The sequence below is a fragment of the Cynocephalus volans genome, chromosome 9 (genome assembly GCF_027409185.1).
Source record: "Cynocephalus volans isolate mCynVol1 chromosome 9, mCynVol1.pri, whole genome shotgun sequence".
NCBI lineage: Eukaryota > Metazoa > Chordata > Mammalia > Dermoptera > Cynocephalidae > Cynocephalus > Cynocephalus volans.
In genome coordinates, this window is record NC_084468.1 from 64,688,330 (window position 1) to 64,709,598 (window position 21,269).

Here is a 21,269-nt window from a genome sequence, read left to right on the forward strand (position 1 = left end):
ATCACCCTCAAACTACCAATAAACAAGAGTGGAGTCCATAAAAATGAACATTCCCTCCCCAAATCCTCTTCAGCTGGGTGGTTCAATAGCAATTGGTCCAGAGAAGAGTCCTGATCAATAGATAACCCTGCTTCTCATCTCCTAATTTTGTATGTATACCTCTTTTTTCAATGAGAAGTACACTACTCAACTCCAAGATATACCTACAAAATTCTCCTTCTCAACTCTTGTTAAAATTATGTTCCTTCTCACAGGAACATTAGCACCAGAATCTTACCATACAGAGGACTATCCAATGTCAAAATTCTACTGTCACTGGAAATAAAAGGTTTCTCTGTTAGATTTGCACTAGTGTGGTTCTCTGTTAGATTTGCATTAGTGTGGTTCTTAGATCAGTGGAGAGGCCAGATTCCCATAATACACTGATCGAATATTGACAGGAATCACAGAAAACAAAGATATACATACATGTGTCCATGAATAGCAGTTACATATCACCTTAATGTCTAGAAACAAGCAAGATTTTTAAGTGTGTTTTTATATTTAAGTTAGGGTAAACGAAACATTTTCTCTGATACTAGTTTTTATCACCTATCTCCCACCAAACCCATTCCTAAATAAATATACACATTTATATAGATAACATGCAAAGTTCAATGCACGAATGACATGACCTTTTATGTTTCTCCCTCCTCTTTTTTGCTCACTTTTAATCTTGGGTAACTTTAAATACACAATTTATTAACAGTAAATACACGTTCATGTAACAAACAAGAACATATCGGTATTCTTTCATTGGCTATATCTTGAAAGAGCATCAGTGGACTTGAAAGGTACTGGGATAACAGTTAGAGAGGGACACTTGCTCGATCTTCCTTTGAAACATTTGGAAGTCTTTGTCTTTCCTTCTTCTGCAAGGCCTTTCTCAGAAAATACAGGCAGTTCAGAGGAAACATTCAAAATCACAAATCTCTCCTCCTTAGGTATCAGCATTCTCATTGCAAGAAGATGTCATCTCAAGTGCTAGAGCATCATCTGAAAGCACAGGAATATATAACACCAAATATTTTACATAAAATCTTTCTAGAAATTTATTTCTATCTCTCTTGCTTTCTCACATGGTATATGTTAATAACACTGTTGGGTACTATGTAGTCTAAGAAAACCTTAGATTATACGTTTTATATATTTTTTTATTGAAACATAATTGATTATACATATTTGTGGGGTACAGAGTTGAATATCAGTACTTAAGTATAATGTGTGATGATCATATCAGGACAGTTAGTATATTCATCATTACAAAATGTCATCATTCTTTGTGACCCTTAACTAGTTTCTCACTAACTCCCTTCCCCTCCCCGCTTTCCAGATTATATGTATTAAAAACAAGATTTTTAAGATGATATTTAGGATAATTACCACTCAAAACTATTATGTGAGGCACACTATCTCCTTTTATGCAAATAATGACTGATGTTGACAAAACAAATCCAAGTTTTGTAGGGCAGTTTACACAGTTTGTATGAATTAATTGTTCATAGTTCACATGAACTAACTCAAACAAATACATTTCAAAGACCTCTCCCAGAGCCTTGGGAGGGTCTATGCAAATGAGGAAGTAAAACCTAAACTTTGTTCACTTCACAGTAAACTCACCTTTGACGTCACAAATGCTCAAAATGTTTTGTGGAGGTTAACAGATCAATTCCAATAATACAGTTATGAGAATGTTAGATTTTACTACCACCATATTTTATATAGAGTTAATGAGATATTAAACATAGAATGATTTGCTTGAGGTCATATAGCAAATTATCACTCAAAAATATCTGATTTTTACTCTTTGGGTCTTTTTAGTACTCAAAAATTATATTTAAAAGGAAGGCAATCATTTGGTATAGTGCTGATCCCTCTTTATCAGGAAAAAGATTACCAAGAAATCATTCAATCTATCTTGCTTTGCAAGCCCACAGGGCAAATGACTGATAAGGGAGATAAGTATGTATCTTTCTTAAGCACTTATCCTAAATTCTCTCATTACTGAATCCAATAAAATGCAGGAGATTAGTTTAAGAGCAAGAGATATAAGCTTGATGAAAAAGGATTTCATCCCAGAAACAAATGACTGAGAAATCTGGTTTTCTAAATGGTACAACTCTTTCTCTGTCAAGAGTTCTCATAGATTCAATCACCAGAAAATGTTTCAACTGAAAAATGTGGTCTTCAGTAAGCCACAAAATATTTCCAGTGAAAGATTTCTCAGCTTCACATATTAGAATTCAGACCTACCCAGCTCAGAAATAACATGATCCTCAGTGCTGGTGTTCCATTTGAGGTAAATCAGCCTCTGAATCATCTGACAGGGGAGATCCTGATACCTGTAAATTAATAATCGAGCATCACAGGTTGTCATAATTGTAAAAGTCCCACTCCCCAAAAATTCCATTTCTGGTTGTTTAAATATCAGATGTTTAGAATTAACTATTATAGCTCAAGATGCTTGCATGGAAAAGGAGGAAGCGAAGAGACTTTATTCTTTGACCTCTTAGCTTATATTTACATTAAAAGATACTTTTGATCTACCATGGCAGTGTAGGCCCACTACAACCCATCCCTCCTACTTATTTAAAAAAACACAAAAACAGGGCCAAGCCCGTGGCGCACTCGGTAGAGTGCTGCGCTGGGAGCGTGGCGACGCTCCCGCCGCGGGTTCGGATCCTATATAGGAATGACCACTGCACTCACTGGCTGAGTGCCGGTCGAAAAAACAACAACAACAACAAAAAAAAACACACAAAAACAAAACCCTGTTGGAACCATCATATAAAAACTATAAAGTAGCCATTATAACTATGCTATGTGAAGTAAAGGAGAATATAGCTGAAATTAATGAAGAGATAGGAATTCTTAGCAGAGAAATGGAAGCTATGAGAACTAAATGGATATTGTATGACTGAAAAATACAGTATCTGAAATTTTAAAAATATCAATAGATGGGCTTAATAGCAGAATGGGGATGATAAAGTAAAATGTCAGAGAACTTGAAGATAGATCAATAGAAATTGCACTATTGAAGAATAGGGGAAAAAAATATTAGAGAAAAGTAAACAGAGTCTCAGGAACCCATTAAAAAATACCAAAAGATCTAAAAAATATATCATTAGAATCACAGAAGGAAAGGAAAAAAGATGTGGCAGAAAAAAATTATTTGAAGAAATGATGACCAAAAACTCCCCAAATTTGGTAAAAGATATAAATTCACAGAATCAAGATGCTTGGCAAACCCCAAACAGGAAAAACTCAAAGAAAACTATGCCTGGGCAAATTATATTCAAGCTAATTAAAACAAAAGATAAAAATTAAATCTTGAAAGAAGCTAGAGAAAAATGAAACATTACATGCAGGGGAACAACAACTCAAATGTCTGAGAATTTTTCACCAGAAATCATAGAGATCAGAAGACAGAGGAATAACATCTTTATAGTGCTGGGAGAAAAGAAAAACAACCAAAAGCCCGTCAATCCAAATTCTATATCCAGTAAAAATATATTTCAAGAATTAAGGCAAAATAAAGTCACTCTCAAATGAAGGAAAACTAAGAAAATTTGTCACCATCAGACCTACTCTGCAAGAAATGCTAAAGCAAGTTTTTCAGGTTGAAGGAAAATAATACCAGAGGAAAAATAGAATCTGGGAAAGAAGGGAGAACAACAGAAATAGGAAATACCTAGGTAATATAAAAGACAATTTTTTCTCATAAATCGTTTGAAATATTTATGACTGTTTAAAGCAAAAAGTATGATATAGTTTGGTGGGATTTTCAATGTATGTAAATATAGTATGTATGATAGCTCTAACATACAGTTCAGATGGGAACAAGGTAATATGTTTGAAAGGTTTCTGCATTTTATATTAAGTGGTACAATGTAAACTGTGAAAGATTAGTTATGTCTATTATAATTCCTAGAGCAATCACTAAAGAAAATAATACAAAGAGATATTGCAAAAAAATAAATAAATACTAAAAATACTAAAAAATGAAAGAAGATGGGAGAGAAAAACAGAGGAGCAAACAGAAAATGAATAATAAAAGGATACCTCTAGATCCAAACATATCAATAATCACATTAAATGTTAATGGTCTCAACATTCTGTGGTCAGCAGAATTGTAAAGATATGCCCTTAAGATTCCTGTCTCTGGTTAGTTAAACTAATTTTGGTACTGCTATAAAGGGGCTTTGCACATGGAATTAATCTTACTAATCACCTGACCTTAAAATACAGATTATCCTGGCAGGCCCAATGTAATCACAAGAGCTCTTAAAATCTGAATAGCACCACATCTGTTAAAGGAATTGAATTTGGGAGTGAAAAAAAAAAAAAAGAAATTGAATTTGTCATCCAAAACTTTCCTAAAAAGAAAACTAAAACTGATGGCTTCACCAGAGATTTCTATCAAGCATTCAAGAAATAAATAATACCAACTTATGAAACTTTTTCAGCAAATAAAAAGAGAGATCACTGCTCAACTTGTTTTATGAGGGTAACAAAACCTTAATATTAAAATGTGACAGACATATTTTTTTTAAAAAAGGAAATTACAGTGACTAACAGGAGATTAGATACATACAAAAGGATTAATCAAATAAGTAAATAAATTATCCATGAGATAACTTGCAGCTAAGTTTCTCATTGTTGAAGAATGGAATAGAAAACCAGAACAAACTCTGTAGTGGTAACTTAGAATTAGAAGTATTTGTATAGATTTGAATAAGCACAGGTGTATATATAGAAATAAATACATAGTAAATATGAGCATGTATGTGTGTATGTGTATGTACCTATCTCTGTCTGCTGAGAGGGCTTTGCACCAATGACTTCCCCAAAAGCAATGAACACACATAGAGCCCAGATCTTGGCTTCTAAATATGATTGTCTATAAAACAAATTAGGCCGGCTGGCCAGTTAGCTCAGTTGGTTAGAGCATGGTGCTCATAACACCAAGGTTCAGGAGCTCAATCCCTGTACCAGCCCAGTACCCCCCCACCCCCCCAAAAAGAAAAAAACTAGGAATCCCTGGAGTAATGGCTGATTCCAGACCTGGACAAAAAAAAAAAAAAAAAAAAGAATCTGCATCATCTGTTACACCGGACAGCAAGGAATTTACCAAAGAATATTAGAGACATGTCAAAAAGGACACAGGAGCCACCTTGAAGGGGATCCCACTAGACAAATCTGGAATAATTTGAGCATCAAAATAAATAATGATGTAATAATATGAAAACAAACAATTCATCAAAAATGAGCAGAAAATTTGAGCAGATGTTTCATCAAAGAAGGTATACAGATCTATCATGTGCAAAAAAACACATGAAAAGATTTCTGACATCATTAGGGAAATACAAAACACGACCGCACACCTATTAGAATGGCTAAAATTAAACTAACAATACCAAGTGCTGATGAGGTGAGAAACAATTAAAATTCTTATGCATTAATGGTGGAAATGCAAAATGATAGTCACCTTGGAAAAGTTTAATAGTTGCTTATAAAGTTAAACATACACTCACCATATTACCCAGAAAACCCACTCACAGGTATTTACCCACTAAATGTGAAAAACCTAAACTCACACAAAAAACATATATACAAATGTTTACAGCATTTTATTTTTAATCATCAAAAACTGCAAAAAACTCAAAAGCTTATACCATCCCTAAATAATTACACCTCTAATAAGAAGACCACCTACAGATATCTATTCCTTAAATGTGCAGTTATGAATGTGTATAAATACATAACATTCGTAAGTGTGTAGGGGGTGAGGGAGTGGAGATAGAATCCATGGGTTATGCAATACTTGACTTACACAAATCTGTGTTACACACTGTTCCAGAAGGTACACAATGGAAATGTGGGGTTTTTGTGTTATGTACAGAAGTAAAATGTAGTTCAATGTATTGACAAATACCATAAAGGAAGAGTGCAAAGCAAGTCACAGCTTCCGCCAAAGAGCCTTTTGCTTTCAGTCTCCTGTTGTTTCTCTTTCCATTCAGATTTTCCACCCAAAAATTAATGTTATTTTAGTGTTAATTTGTATAATTCACTACATCTACTTTCTCCTTTATTATATTTCATATTCAACCGAAAGTTGACAAGTAAATTGAGAGTAATAATTTATAAATATAAAAAGACTAGAACAGCATAAAAACACAGAAGTGTGAAGGCAGCCAAAGCATTTCTTTCCTTGCATGAAACTGGATTCAGTTATGACAACCCCAAAAAGCCTTTTGAACAATAGTGTACTCACAATGAGCAAGTGAAAATTCTTCACCTTTAAAATCCACATGAAATTTAAGTTTAGAAGTATATAAGGAGTTTACTGAGACACTGTAGTTTCTAAATGTGGAATATGTGACAGTGACTAATCTATTCACAACAGGAATTTGTTCAGTTTTGATTAACTGTTGCTATAGAAATTGCTGGAGATAGACAAGGCAAAGCAACAACAGTAATAGAGCCCTTTCCTCAGCACCTCTAGTAACTGCCTCTGTAGTTTGTTATCCTCAACAATATTATTCTTCTCATTTGCAGAGCTCTACAAAACTATTAAAGAGTAACAGTAGAAAAAGCATCCACATGGGTAACAAGGCAACATACAGGTGCTCTCTATGAAATGAAATTGCTTAATAATGAGGATGGAGAATTAAATTCCAAAACAAAAGTTGCTTAGTTTCAAACAAAGATGAAAAATCTGTCTGAAGTAAAAAAAAAAAAAAAAGTACAATGACCCATACCCAAAGTTTGTAACTAGTTACAGTTGGCTCAAGAGATTAAAAAGTTTGCCAATTTTCTCAATGTAAAAATGAGTGATGTGGCTGCTATTGATATAAAATAGTAGAAACATACATATTCTGATGAGTTAAGAGAAGTTATAGAAAAAGATTACTATATGGAATAAGAAATCTTTAACATACATGAAATGTATTGTCTTGGGGAAAAATGTCAAGTAAACAATTCCTTTTGAAAGAATAAAAACAATTTCAGAGTTTTCACTCTGAAAGGTAGGTTATAAGTTTGGGGTTAATGCAGTGAAGTACTATAAACTATCACAAAAACTATAGTTATATAAAGACTGTAGCTAGCCTACACACACACACACACACACACACACACACACACTTTTAACATACAAAAAATAGATTTCTGCAAGTTGGAAAATGTTTATATAAACATACAAGTAATGAAGGTACAAAGTGCAAAGAACCATAAGACAAAATTTAACAAGCAAAATTGTATATATCCCACCAATAAACTGGCCCTGGTCTAAAGGACAAATTCTTCCTAAAACACATAACTTTAAAGTATGAGAGAGACCCAAGTTCCATCCAACCTACAAAGAGTATTTCTGTACCTGATGTAATGCAATACTGGGAACATGTAGGTCAATAGCAGCCAGAGAAGGAATTCGAGACTCTGAAAGAATTTTGTTCTCTTTCCTTACAAGTCTGGAATTTCGAACTGAATAAAAATGACCATAAAAACAGTGAAAACATTAGATATTTTGTCAGTTTTTCACATTCTATATCTGTCTCTCAGTATGTACTTATGATATTTATACATATGTAAGTATGTATACACATACTTAAATATGTGAAGTTACTACAAATTTTTATTTTTAATATTGTTAGTTTATTTCACATAAATTTTAAATAATGTAAACAAAAGGGCTGAAAAAAGTAAAAACATCATAAACATACCCATACCTTCCAAGTCTCGTAGTTCAGGGAGATGATTATAATTCAGTTCAGGCAAATGGATATCTGTCTTAGAGTATTCCCTTCTTTTCTTATTTGCTTGAAAGAGCCTCTTTTCACTAGAGACCTAATATGATTGGAATAGTAAACACAAATGATTTATTTTCAAGGTTAGCTAGGCTTTCCCTCTTTTGTAACTACTGTGTTCATATCCTAAAACTTGTGGAATTGAAAGACTAGAATAATTAAAAAGTTGACAAGCATTAATAACACAGAAAACAATTTCATCCTATTATTTAAAATATTCCTCATAAATTTATTAAATTTGCTGGAACCTCCAACCCACAGCCCTGAGGCAGCAGCACCGGACCTGGCACCTATCTCTGCGGGATCCAGGACAGGTGAGACCCCATTCCCAAGAGGCCCAACCCACCGATCCACAGGCCCCAAGGCAGCAACAGGTGGCTGAGCATCAGCAAAACTCCCTGCCACTGCTGCAGACACCAGGGTGGAACGAGTGGACCGTGAAAGCCTCTGCCACAATGTCTAAATACCAGCAGAAAAATACTAGAAATATGAAAAACCAAGAAAGTACGACACCACCAAGGGAATATAATAACTCTCAAGTTCTAGATCCTAGAACAGGAAGTCCTGAAATGACTGACGAGGAATTTCAAGAAACAATTCTAAGGAAACTAAATGACATACAAGACTCAGTTAGCCAACACAACAAAATGAGAAAAAGTATACAGAATCTGAAAGAAGAAATGTACAAAGAAATCAATGCCCTGAAAACTTATGTAGCAGAGCTTGCAGAGCTGGAGGATTCTTTCAATGAAATAAAAAACACAACAGAGAGCTTAACCAGCAGGCTAGAACAAGCAGAAGAGAGAACTTCTGACCTTGAAGATGGCCTGTTCAAAATAACACAGGTAGACAAAAAGAAAAAATAATTTTAAAAACTGAAGAAAATCTAAGAGAGAAAACAGACAACCCTAAGTGTTCAAATATCCAAATCATGGGTATTCCAGAAGGGGAGGAAAAAGAAAATGGCATTGAAAACATGTTCAATGAAATAATAACAGAAAACTTCCCAGGTATAGGGAGAGATACATATCTTCAGATTCAGGAGACTCACAGATCCCCAGACATATTCAATCCAAAAAGGTTCTCTCCAAGACATGTTAAAGTCAAATTGGCAAAACTCAAAGACAGAGAACAAAGCTGCAAGAGAGAAGCGTCAAGTCACCTATAAGGTAGCCCTATCACACTAACATCAGGCTTTTCATCAGAAACCCTAAAAGCCAGAAGAGAATGGGATGATATATTCAAAATACTAAAAGACAACAGCCAAGAATACTTTACCCAGCAAGCCTGTCCTTCCAAAATGAAGAACAAATAATATATTTCCCAGACAAACAAAAACTGTGGGAGTTCACTACCACACAACCAGCCTTACAAGAAATTCTCTAGGGAGTACGGGTACCTGAAAAACTACCACGAATATTCAAGAAAAAACGGAACCCACCAATAAAATAAAAATGCTAACAATAAAGAGAAAAAAAATTTATCTACCATTCCAGGAAACCAACAAACACAGAAGACAAACAGTAAATCAGGAAGAAAGGGACAAAATATATTTAAAACATCCAAACAAAAATCAATAAAATGCCAGGAGTAAACCAACATCTTTCAGCAATAACTCTTAATGTAAAAGGATTAAATTCCCTACTCAAAAGATACAGACTGACTGATTGGATTAAACGTATGGACCCAACAATAAGCTGCCTTCAAGAGACTCACCTCCCCTGTAAAGACACACGTAGAAGATAAAGAAGGACAGTATATAATGAATGATAAAAGGATCTGTCCAACAAGAAGACGTAATAATCATTAATATATATGCACCCAACATCAGAGCAGCCAGATTTATAAAGCAAACACTATTAGACCTAAAGAAAGAGATAGACACTAATACCATAATGTAGGGGATCTGAACACCCCACTCTCAACATTGGACAGATCATCTAAGCAAAAAATCAACAGAGAAACACAAGATCTAAACAACACTTTAGACCAACAGGACTTGGCAGATTTTTACAGAACATTTCATCCAACAACCTCAGAATATTCATTCTTATCAGCACGTGGAACATTCTCCAGGATAGACCACATGTTAGGTCACAAATCAAGTCTCAGCAAATCCAAAAAAATTAGAATTATTCTATGTATTTTTTCAGGCCACAATGGATTAAAATTAGAAATCAATAACAAACAAAATTCTGGAAACTATACAAATACATGGAAATTAAACAACATTCTACTTAATGACATATGGGTCCAAGAAGAAATTAAACAGGAAATCAAAAAATTTATTGAAACTAATGAAAATAATAACACACCGTACTAAAACCTGTGGGATACTGCAAAAGCAGAACTAAGGGGGAAATTTATCACATTAAATGCTTACTTCACAAGAATGGAAAGTTGGGAAGTAAACAACCTAACACTTCCCCTTAAAGAACTAAAAAACAAAAACAATCCAAACCCAAAGTTAGTAGATGGAAAGAAATAATTAAAAAGAGCAGAACTAAATGAAATAGAAACCCAAAAGATACAAAAGATCAATGAAACAAGAAGTTGTTTTTTGAGAAGATAAATAAAATTGACAAGCCACTAGCAAGGTTAACTAAAAAAAGAAGAAAGAAGACACAAATAACAAAAATTAGAAATGAAAAAGGTGACATTACAACCAATATTTCAGAAATACAAGGAATCATTAGAGACTACTATAAACAACCATACATCAAAACATTTGAAAATCTAAAGGAAATGGATAAATTTCTGGACACACACAAACTACCAAGACTGAACCAAGACAACATAGAAAATCTGAACAGCCCAATAACAATCAAAGTGATTGAAGCTGTTATCTGCAGTCTCCGAACAAAGAAAAGTCCAGGACTGGATGGCTTCACTGCAGAATTCTCCCAAACCTTTAAAGAAGAATTAATATCAATTCCCTACAAACGATTCCAAAAAATTGAAACAGAGGCCATTCTCCCAAACTTATTCTAGGAGGCAAACATCACCCTGATACCAAAACCAGACAAAAATACAAGAAAAGAAAACTACAAGCTGATATCTTTGATAAATATAGATGCAAAAATTCTCAATAAAATACTAGCTAATAGAATAAAATCAATCAATCAATAAATCAACCCATACACCTACAGCCATCTGATCTTCAACAAAGGCACCAAGACTACACACTGGGGAAGAGACTGCCTTGTCAGTAAATGGTGCTGGGAAAATTGGACATTCATATGTAGAAGAATGAAGCTAGACCCGTACCTCTTATCATATACCAAAATCAACTCAAAATGGACTAAAGAATTGAATATACATCCTGAAACAATAAAATTCCTTAAAGAAAACATTGTAGAAACACTTCAGGAAGTAGGATTGGATACAGACTTTATGAATATGACCCCAAAAGCACAGGCAACCAAAGGAAAAATAAACAAATGGGATTATATCAAACTAAAAAGCTTCTGCACAGCAAAAGAAACAATTAACAGAGCAAAAGGACAACCAACAGAGTTGGAGAAAATATTTGCAAAATATATATCTGACAAAGGATTAATATCCAGAATATACAAGGAACTCAAATAACTTAACAGCAAAAACACAAGTACACCAATTAAAAAATGGGCAAAGGAGATGAATAGGCATTTCTCAAAGGAAGATACACAAACGGCCAAGAGACACATGAAAAATGCTCAACATCACTCAGCATTCAGGAAATGCAAATCAAAACCACTTTGAGATACCTATCTTACTCCAGTTATAATGGCTAATATCCAAAAGACTGAGAAAATAAATGCTGGCAAGGATGCAGAGAAAAAGGAACCCTCCTACACTGCTGGTGGGACTACAAAATGATGCAGCCTTTATGAAAAATGGTATGGAGGTTCCTCAAACAATTACAGATAGGTCTACCATATGACTAAGCTATTCCTCTGCTGGGAATATACCCAGAGGAATGGAAATCATCATGTTGAAGGGATACCTGTACTCCCATGTTTATTGCAGTCCTATTTACAATAGCCAAGAGATGGAACCAGCCTGAATGCCCATCATCAGATGAATGGATAAAGAAAATGTGGTATATCTACACGATGGAATACTACTCAGCTATAAAGGAAAAAAAAAATGAAATTCTACCATTCACAGCAACATGGATGGTCTTAGAGAAAATTACATAAAGTGAAATAAGCCAGGTGCAGAAAGAGAAATACTACATGTTCTCACTTATTTGTGGGAGCTAATAGAAATAAATAAATAAATATACAAAAAATAAATAAGGGGGGGGGAACAAAAAGAAGACACAACAATCACAACAATTCCTTGAACTTGTTAAGACAGGTGAATAAATATGATGTTGACAGGGGGAGAAGGGAGAAGGAGAGGGGAGAGAAGGAACTGGTAAAGGGCCATGAAAGTCAACTACATTGTATACTGATAAATGAAAATAAAAAAAAAAAAAAGAAAAAAGAAAATTGCTAACAAGTAGATAACTTGATTGCTATGGGTTTCTCCTTCTTCCCTCTGCCAACCTTCAGTGTTAAGTCCTGGCAAGCAGCAAAAGGTTAAAAGAAGGGCATCAATACCCTGGTCCTTCAAGTCCTTCAGATGAAATCATATGCACGTATGTGTGTATACATACATATAGGTATGTATAATGAAATACACACACACACATAATGACAATATTAAACCACTGAGGTTCCCTGATGCCTCGAGTTTAATATACTGTGAATTATGACACTCTGACTGCCACAAAGTCTTCAAGAGTCTTGTGGTGAGCTTTTGAGTTTCTTTCTTTCAGATGTTTCTGCTTACTCCTTTAGTAGAAAAAGTGCTAAGGCTCTTGGTTCAAATTATCTATAAAATAAAATAATTAACTCAAAAAAACTATCTGCAAGTACAAAAATTAAAATTTAAAAAGTGAGTACAAACTACCAGATTTACACATTCAAAGAGTGATAGATAAAACACATAGTAAACATTTATAATAATATATTTATTCACATTTCAGAATTGGGCATAAAGCATGGGAGAGAAGAGATGTTCTTCAACCTAGAAGTTAAAGAAAATTTAGGTTTAGCTTTGCCTGCATTAATTCATTAAGGAAAGACTCCAGTGGGTCTTCTCCCCACTAATCTTTACCTCCTTTCTTGATTATCTCTCCTAAAGAAGATTGAACAGGAATAGGATCTAAAATTATCAGTTAGTATGATTATGCAATGCCTGAAAGCTGACTGATATGAATTCCAGCAAAATGGTATTAAACCAGCTATTTTGAAAAGCCTTGCTATTATATAACCTCCCAAAGCAGACCAGAATTATAAAACACAAATATTCACAGAGAAATCAGTAGGGTGTATCAAAAGGAAAGTACTATGGGCACAGAAATAATAAACTAAGAATAAAAAAATTAATTAAAAAAACAGGGCTGGCCCCTTAGCTCAGTTGTTTAGAGCATGGTGCTGATAACACCAAGGTCCAGGATTTGACTCCTCTACTGGCCAGCCACCAGAAAAAACAACAAAAAAATGCAACGTCCAAATCATGAGAGAGATGACAAGGCTATATTTTTCAACTCTGAGGATAATAAGAGAAGTAGAGAAGGAAAATTTGTAATATGTCCATACTTCCCTTTTTTTGTGAAAAACATTCATTCGTTCACCACATTTTTTTTTTTTTGCGGCTGGCTGGTATGGGGATCTGGACCTGTGACCTTGGTGTTACCAGCACCACGCTCTCCTAAGTGAGATAACTGGCCAGCCCACCACCGCACTTCTTAAGCAGTTTCAATGTGCTAGACACTGTTCTAGGTGCTAGAGTAGAGCAGTGAGGAAAACAAATCAATCACAATCACAAATCCCTGCCTCTGAAGCTCACATTCTAGTAGGGGGAAAAGAAAATATATAAATGAGAGTATATAGAGGATGTCAAGTATATGCAATGGAAAAAAATTGAGAAGTCACAGAGAGTAAGAGGAGACAAAATGAGTTACAATATTAGGGAAGATCTCACAATAAGGTTTCATGTGAACTAAAGAGGAGAAAAAGCAAAGCAGAGGAACTAGCAAGTGCAAAAGTCCAAAGGTCGGGTTATGTTTGGCCATGCTCCAGGAATAATAAGAAATCAGTGTGGCTGGAACAGATTGATGAAGAAAGAGAGTTGCTGGAGATGGGCTAGAGGGGTGGGGGTAGTGAACCATACAGTGACTTCTAGGCCCTGTAAGGACTCTGGCCTTTACTCTGAAATGAGAAGCCAATGGAGGTTTTTGAATAGAAGAATGATGATAATTTGACTTAGCTTTAAAAAGAAAGGCTATGTTGAGAATAATCATGCTCCTTCCTGTGCTATCCTTGTAAACGATTTTACTATTATAACCTGACGCTATGTTGTAATTTGTTGAGCCTCTACTAGACCATGAGCTCCATGAAGAAAAAGATTGACTTATTTATCTTTAGTGTCTTACACATAATAGATAATCAACAAACGTGTTAAATGCATAAATGGAATACTTTCACCAAAAATCTGGTGTGGGTGAGATAATGACAATTTATCTTCCTGCCTACTCTAAAAAAGAATTGAAAGGCAAGCATTAGGTTCAGAAAATTTACAATGTTACCAAAAAAATTACAACAGATATTGTAATAACATCTTATACTTAAACTTTCAGACATAAAATTTATTTAAACTTTTAGAATTTCACATTTATGACTATGCAGGCTGGGATGATATATGCATAATTAAGGTCTCACTCTATTTGTCTCCAAATAAAATTCTCAGCTCTTCACTATCATATTTAATATTAATAAAAGTCTAGAACTGACTAGTGCTTGCTCTTCTACTCCTGAGAACAGTTTACTTACAGATGTGGTCACATTAATATTATAAATGCCAGATGGAGAATGTTTATTTGATTTAACAAATGGAATATAATACTTCTTAGTTTTTTCATCCACTCTGTAACAACAACAAAATTAAGTTAGAACCAGTAATGATTACTTTTTTAAGCACAAAACCAAATGACACACCAACAGTGACATGTAGTCTAATCAGAATTTAATGCCAAATATACATTGCACATAAATCTGGTAAAATATTCTATCTTTTATCACTATGTTCATGACTCCCACCCAGCCCCCAATTCTTACCAAATGAATTACCTTCCTTTAAGCAAAATTCCCAAAAGGAGCTTCTTTGATCCACTAAATGCTCACAGCCATACCATGCAGCAGCAGACCCTCAAAAGCAATGATCTCTTTTTACATTATTAGACTAATTAGCTATCGATTCTCCACCTTAAATAATACAACTCTATATTCTTAGGATTCAGGTGAATTTTTTGATCAAATGCTAATAATTTTCATCACACAGGCCATAAACTCTTTTGAAACAGCTACCTGAGAAGAACGAATAGCGTCTAGAGTTCTGAAAGTAAAACAATGTGGATGAATTGACAAATACCTGGAATTAGCAAATATATCCTTAAAAAAGTTTTTGTCTTATTTTCCTAATTCATACCTGTAACTCTGAACTCCTGGGATACTTCCCATTCCAGAATTAATACCAGCAGCAACGGCTGAAAGATTGTACGTAAGTGGGGGAATTGCCATGCCTGGATTCCTTGTATGGTCCCCATTGACATTGCTGCAGTCTTTCGGGCTTGTTGAAGGCACTGTTTTGATGTGGCTGGTCCCGTTGTCGTGGAGGCAGCTGGTGTTTGAAGCTCTACTACCTTTTTCAACTTTTTGTCCATCAAATTTTGACCCTTTTATTTTAAATACTTTAGAATCCTTAATTTGGGGATCAGCATTGTTATCCTGACCATTAATAAAAATTTTAATAAAGTTAATGATTTGTGGAGAATGAAAATCATTTCTTCTTATAAAGTACTTATCAACTAGAGGAGAATTTCACAGGTCTCACCTTTTTGTGCCTGTTTTCTTTTTCCTACCAATGGAATTAAAATTAAACCCAGATTCTTATTCAGTTAATAGGAAAAAATAAAAACAATGGAAATGCAATTCACACTAACTCTGCTATATAGATATAGATACATAAATTTCAGTGGGAAAAAACATGTAAGAGGAATCAAGAATGCCACTTTTGCTCTTATATATTCAGAGACAAGGAACACAAAATTGAGAACTCTTTATTCTTTTGGTTCATTTGATAAGAGGGGGTTGGTGGTGAATTTGAATTACTTTATCAAGAACAGATCCCAGGTAACTTACCTGGAAAAGCAAACTTAAAATAAATTAAATGTCTAAATCTCAATTTTAAAGTGCTCTACTTTATATAAAATTCTAAAAACAATATTTTTCTCTCATATCATTTAAGGAAGAAAGGTGGGGTTGTGTGTGTGCATGCACACATGTCCAAGCATTCTTGGATGAATATGATTTCCTGACCATCACTTTTGCACAGTCTGGTACAAAGCAGGCACTCAAAACATGATATATTAAGTTTTTTAAACAGGTAATGTCTGTGGAGAAGATACATTTTACAACAAGCTAAAAGTTAACAACTTGCTCACCACTCAAAAAACTTTAAAATTTTTTTGTTTTTTCCATTAAATTTAAAATTTTAAACATGAACATTTACCTGTACCACAAGTGTTTTTCTTTCTTCACCTAAGAAATCATCTTTTTCCTTTTCCTTCTTTCTGTTTTGGGATTTTTTAGATAAAGAAACATTTCTGGCATCTTTCTGTATTTTTAACTGTAGTTCCTGAGAAAACCTACTTAAAAATACATTTGGCAAGAAAATAAAATTGTATGAGACAGATAAACCAAGAAAAAAATTTAATTTTCAAGATATTTATTTTTTAAAAATTTAATGTTAAACTAGACTATGTTATTCAAAATGGGAAAAATCATGGCCTACATCATAGCAGTTCTGAAAGGATGGTCTGTAGACCTTTGTGGATCCCTGAGAATCTTCCAGAAGGTTCACAAAGTCTAAGCTATTCTTATTTAATATGAAGATGTTATCTTTTTCACCATGTTAACATGCACTGAAGATATAAAAACAACAGTGGGTAAAACTGCTGGCACCTTACCAAGAATCTAAGCAGCAGCAACAAACTCACTAACAGTCATTGTTTTCTTCATAGGTACACATTCTCAGTTTTAAAAATAAAGGCAATTTCACATAACAATGTCTCGGATGAACTAGTAAAACGGTATTAATTTTATTAAAGCTAAGCCTTAGAACATGTCTCTTTTCATATTCTGTGTGATAAAATGGGAATATGCATTAAGCATTTCTCCTGCAAACCAAAGGGCAATGGTTGTCTTAAGAAAAGTATATGTATGATTGTTTGAGATACAAACTAAACCAGACATTTTTTTCATGGAACAACAATTTCACTTGTAAGAGAACTATGGTTATTCAGACCTGGGGTATTTGGCAGATATTTTCTTTTAAAAACTGAACAAAGTGAACTTGTCACTTCAATGAAAACTACTGATAATAACTGTGCCAATCATAAAATTCAAACTTTTATGTAAAGGTTGGAATTCTGTTAAACTTGTATCCATCACTGTGATCTTAGCAGTTTGCCAATACTTAAGACTTTTCTGATGAGATAGAATGTGACTTTTTAATATTGCATAATGAAATATATCAACATTTTAAAGATCTGCATAACTTAGCAGGCCAATATTTTCCAAATGACTAATGCATGATGTTACAAAAGCATGAATGGGTAAAAGATACATTCAAAAGGCAAGACAGACAAACAAAATTTTAATGTTAACAGAGAAAGAAAAGCTCATTGATATGGCTTCAAATTCCACAATGTAACCAACCTTTGAGAAACTACTACTGTCAAGTTTTGGTATAGTATCAGAATTTTTATATAAAATCTAAGAATACCCACAATTATCTAAAAGGACTATGAAAATTATCTTCCATTTTCTAACTACATATTTGTGTGATACCAGAGTTTTTTCGTACACTTCAACCAAAACAACATATCCCAACTATTTGAATGCAAAAGCAAATATGAGTATCCAGCTATCTTTTATTAAGCTAGATATTAAAGAGATTTACAAAATATAAAGGAATGCCACTGCCACTCATCTCACTATTTGTTTTGTCATTTGCACTGATGCCAGCAACTGGAGCAGCACAAGAGACCATGCCAGCAGCTCTAGTAACCACAGGTTTGGCACATCGAGGTCTCCAGCACATCAGCAGTGTCAGCAGTATCACAGGACTTAATGTGGTGTGAGGTCGGCAGCAACAGGAGATGGCACCTTTGGAACTGCACCAGCACCCAAGACAATGGCATTGCACAGCTAGTAGCAACAAAGAAATCAGTGACCTCAGTGGTAGATGTCACCACAGGGAGACAGAAAGAAAAGCATGAAGTGACTCATAAGAACCAAAAGTACTAGTGTAGTGAATGTAGGAGACCACTCCTAGGAACTGCATTATTGCTAAGGGTGAATAGGAGTAGGGTGGTAGATATCTTATATCTGAGATCCTGTAAAAGTAGATGAGAACAGAAATAAGAGAAACACTGTTTGTGACTGTTGTAGAAGGCTTACTTTAACCCTTGGTCGGTGTGGCCTGGAAAACACAGGTCAGTACTATACCTCTCAGCAAATTCATCCATTTGAAAGAAATCATGGTGTAGGAGCTCGGCACAGAAGGGTCTCTTATCTGGATCAATATTTAAGCATTTCTGAAAAATCAAGAATACGTACAGTTTATATCAAAGAAAAATTGCCTACATTTAAATTTGATCATTTAAAATGATCATTTGTAAATTAGTTCCAGCGAATCCAGTGGCTAAGCAAAAGCCCCTTCAACAATACACTATAGGTCATAATCCCATACCCTACATTTTAATATCTTCCTACTTCTCTACCCTTCTATTTATTTTCTCATCCTATTTTTCATCTCTTTTCCATTTACACGTGGCTTGCATTTTAAATGTTAAACATTAAAAACATACAGTGTTTTTATGTTTTTAGATAAGTATGTTTTCCATACTTAATGCATTCTAGTTGTTATCTTAATGAGTTTTAAAACACGTAAAATTTCCAGGCCTTTATTTCTGAAGTTCCCCTCAACTAAATTATTTAAACTCAATGCACAAAAATTAAAATCATCAGAGGAAATTGTTGACCTAAAAGATTAACTAGACAAGAAAAAAGAGAAAACCAAGTCTCCATAATGTATAAATTCCCTGTCAGAAAGTGAAAAGAAAGGGCCGACCCGTGGCGCACTCGGGAGAGTGCGGCGCTGGGAGCGCAGCAGCGCTCCCGCCAAGGGTTTGGATCCTATATAGGGATGGCCAGTGCACTCACTGGCTGAGCGCGGTGCAACCGGTCACAAAAAAAAAAAAAAAAAAAGTGAAAAGAAAAAGTATGCTTACCTTTGCTAAATCTATCACCACCTCAGAGAGCTTAGGATAGCGTCTTTCAAGAGGTTCCATTTCCTTGATTTCAGGCAACCTTATTCCAGCAAACATAGGATTTTTATAAAACAGCTCCTGATGTCTTGGAATCAGATTACCTGGAAGTGAAAATAACACACATCTTTGTTATTATACAACATTACAGAAATAGCGAAGAGACAAGTGGTATGAAGTAGAGGAAATAATGGGACACAGCTAGGGAGTTTATGACTCTATCAGCATGCAAATCAACCAAAGACGGTGCTATTACTGTGATGGCACATGGCAGTCTTTACAGTGGCTTTGATGTAAGTCAACTCAAGGAAATTACCATTGCTATCTCAACATACTCATTTAGAAAAGTTCGCAGGCCACTACAATAGAACTGAAGTGAGGTAGCATATGAAAAGGACAAGTAAAGAACATTTTATAACTTTTCGGATATAAGTACCAGCACTTCATTTCTAACGTCAAAGCATAAAATGCTGACCAAAACAATGAAAATATTAATAGTCATGTGGACAGGATCAAATCTAGTTAAATCAGTTCCACCCTTTAAGTGTTTAATTTTTGGTCAACTGATTTTGTACCTGTATCTAAGGTCAGATTTGAGCATGTTATCTTTTTTTCTCAACTTTAATACCTAATTTAGTGTAAAATATATATGAAAATTCTACTGTAAGAAACCATTGTACTTGGTTCCCCTTACCAGCCAGCCACAAAAAAAAAAAAAAAAAAAAGAAATGAAATGAAATCATTGTACTGCTTATTACGTTTCTAACCTGGAAACCTAAAATCAAACAGTCAAATTAACCCCAAGTGTTTTCCCATTATTTCCCATTATTTTCATCTTCCAAGCTCTATCTCCAAACATGAAAATGATATTTCATCTAATATAAGACTTTGATATGACTTGCTTTGAAATTCTGTCCAAAGCACTAACTACAAAAGTCAAATCTGAGGCAAGACTAAACTACCTTTGAAGTTTCTGTGTCTCTCATCTTGAAGGTGAAGATGAGGCTAATAGTCACATTACACCAAATGCTTACTGACCCAGAGATAATAAATGATCATTTACATCCTGTCTACATGTGATTAACTGAATGTAAAAGTACAGAGAAATGCACAACCTCTGCTCTTTTCTTCTCTATTGCGGGGTAGAGGGAGGTGAGCATGATTAAGAACATATGTTCAATAGACCAAAGCCAAACTGAGGAAAAAAAAAGAGAAGGAAAAAATATAGATAGATAGATAGATAAATGAGGTTTTCCTATTTGCTCCCTACCTTCACTTAAAACACATAGAGGATCATCTCTAGTATATCAATAGCTTCAAAAATCAACACAACCACACACACTTGCAAATGTATAATCTTACCTAAACACGTCATAATATGATATAGCTGATCAATATCAGAATCTCCAGGAAATAGGGGTTCCCCCATCAGCATTTCAGTTATCAGACAACCAATGGCCCAAATATCAACAGCTCTGAAAGAAAAGCAATGTGGTGTATAATCTGGCATCCTAACATGTTGATGGTGATTGCATTTGTTCTGCATATTACTATTTGATGTTCTTGGTATTGAGAATAGTAGTAGTAAGCCTTAAATTACACAGAAAAAGACATTTCCCTATAAGTTAAAAGTTCTAAATCCCAATTTCACATAAGTGAGACTTCCAAAAACTTCAGTCACGTGACATAAGAGGGAAAAGGCTTCTGAAAAGCCAAAACAATTATTATGTATAATTTATGCTCAAATAAGACTCTCAGGCTTCCATTCAGAGCCCACTCACTCTTTGTTTACACATAATTCTAACAAACTTGATCAGTCTATGTCATGATACACTGAAAAAAGTATGCCAAAAAAAGGAGGTGGTTGCTGAGGGCAAATACAGCAGCAACAAGGAGAACTGAAAGCTAACGGCGGGGGGAATTAAAAAGCTATCTTAACAAAATTAGTCACAAGAACTCAGAAGAATATGCTAGCATCACTGAGCATAGGGACAACTACC

General features: G+C 34.5%; 1 protein-coding gene across 2 annotated transcripts in view; it reads right to left on the bottom strand.

Annotated features, from left to right (window-relative positions):
• Positions 1–2,315: 2,315 nt before the first annotated feature.
• The window catches only part of CDKL2 (cyclin dependent kinase like 2), a 39,083-nt gene continuing 20,129 nt past the window's right edge, over positions 2,316–21,269 (bottom strand). Inside the window, exons 4-12 of one of the 2 annotated variants that reach the window (XM_063108466.1) lie at positions 20,632–20,744; positions 19,234–19,373; positions 18,449–18,537; positions 16,449–16,584; positions 15,366–15,664; positions 14,711–14,804; positions 7,764–7,887; positions 7,418–7,524; positions 2,316–2,381 (exon numbers count right to left, since the gene is read on the bottom strand). In XM_063108466.1, the coding sequence (XP_062964536.1) occupies positions 2,316–2,381; positions 7,418–7,524; positions 7,764–7,887; positions 14,711–14,804; positions 15,366–15,664; positions 16,449–16,584; positions 18,449–18,537; positions 19,234–19,373; positions 20,632–20,744 (1,168 nt within the window). The remainder of the gene's footprint in view (positions 2,382–7,417; positions 7,525–7,763; positions 7,888–14,710; positions 14,805–15,365; positions 15,665–16,448; positions 16,585–18,448; positions 18,538–19,233; positions 19,374–20,631; positions 20,745–21,269) is intronic. The other variant, XM_063108467.1, reaches the window with a different exon arrangement.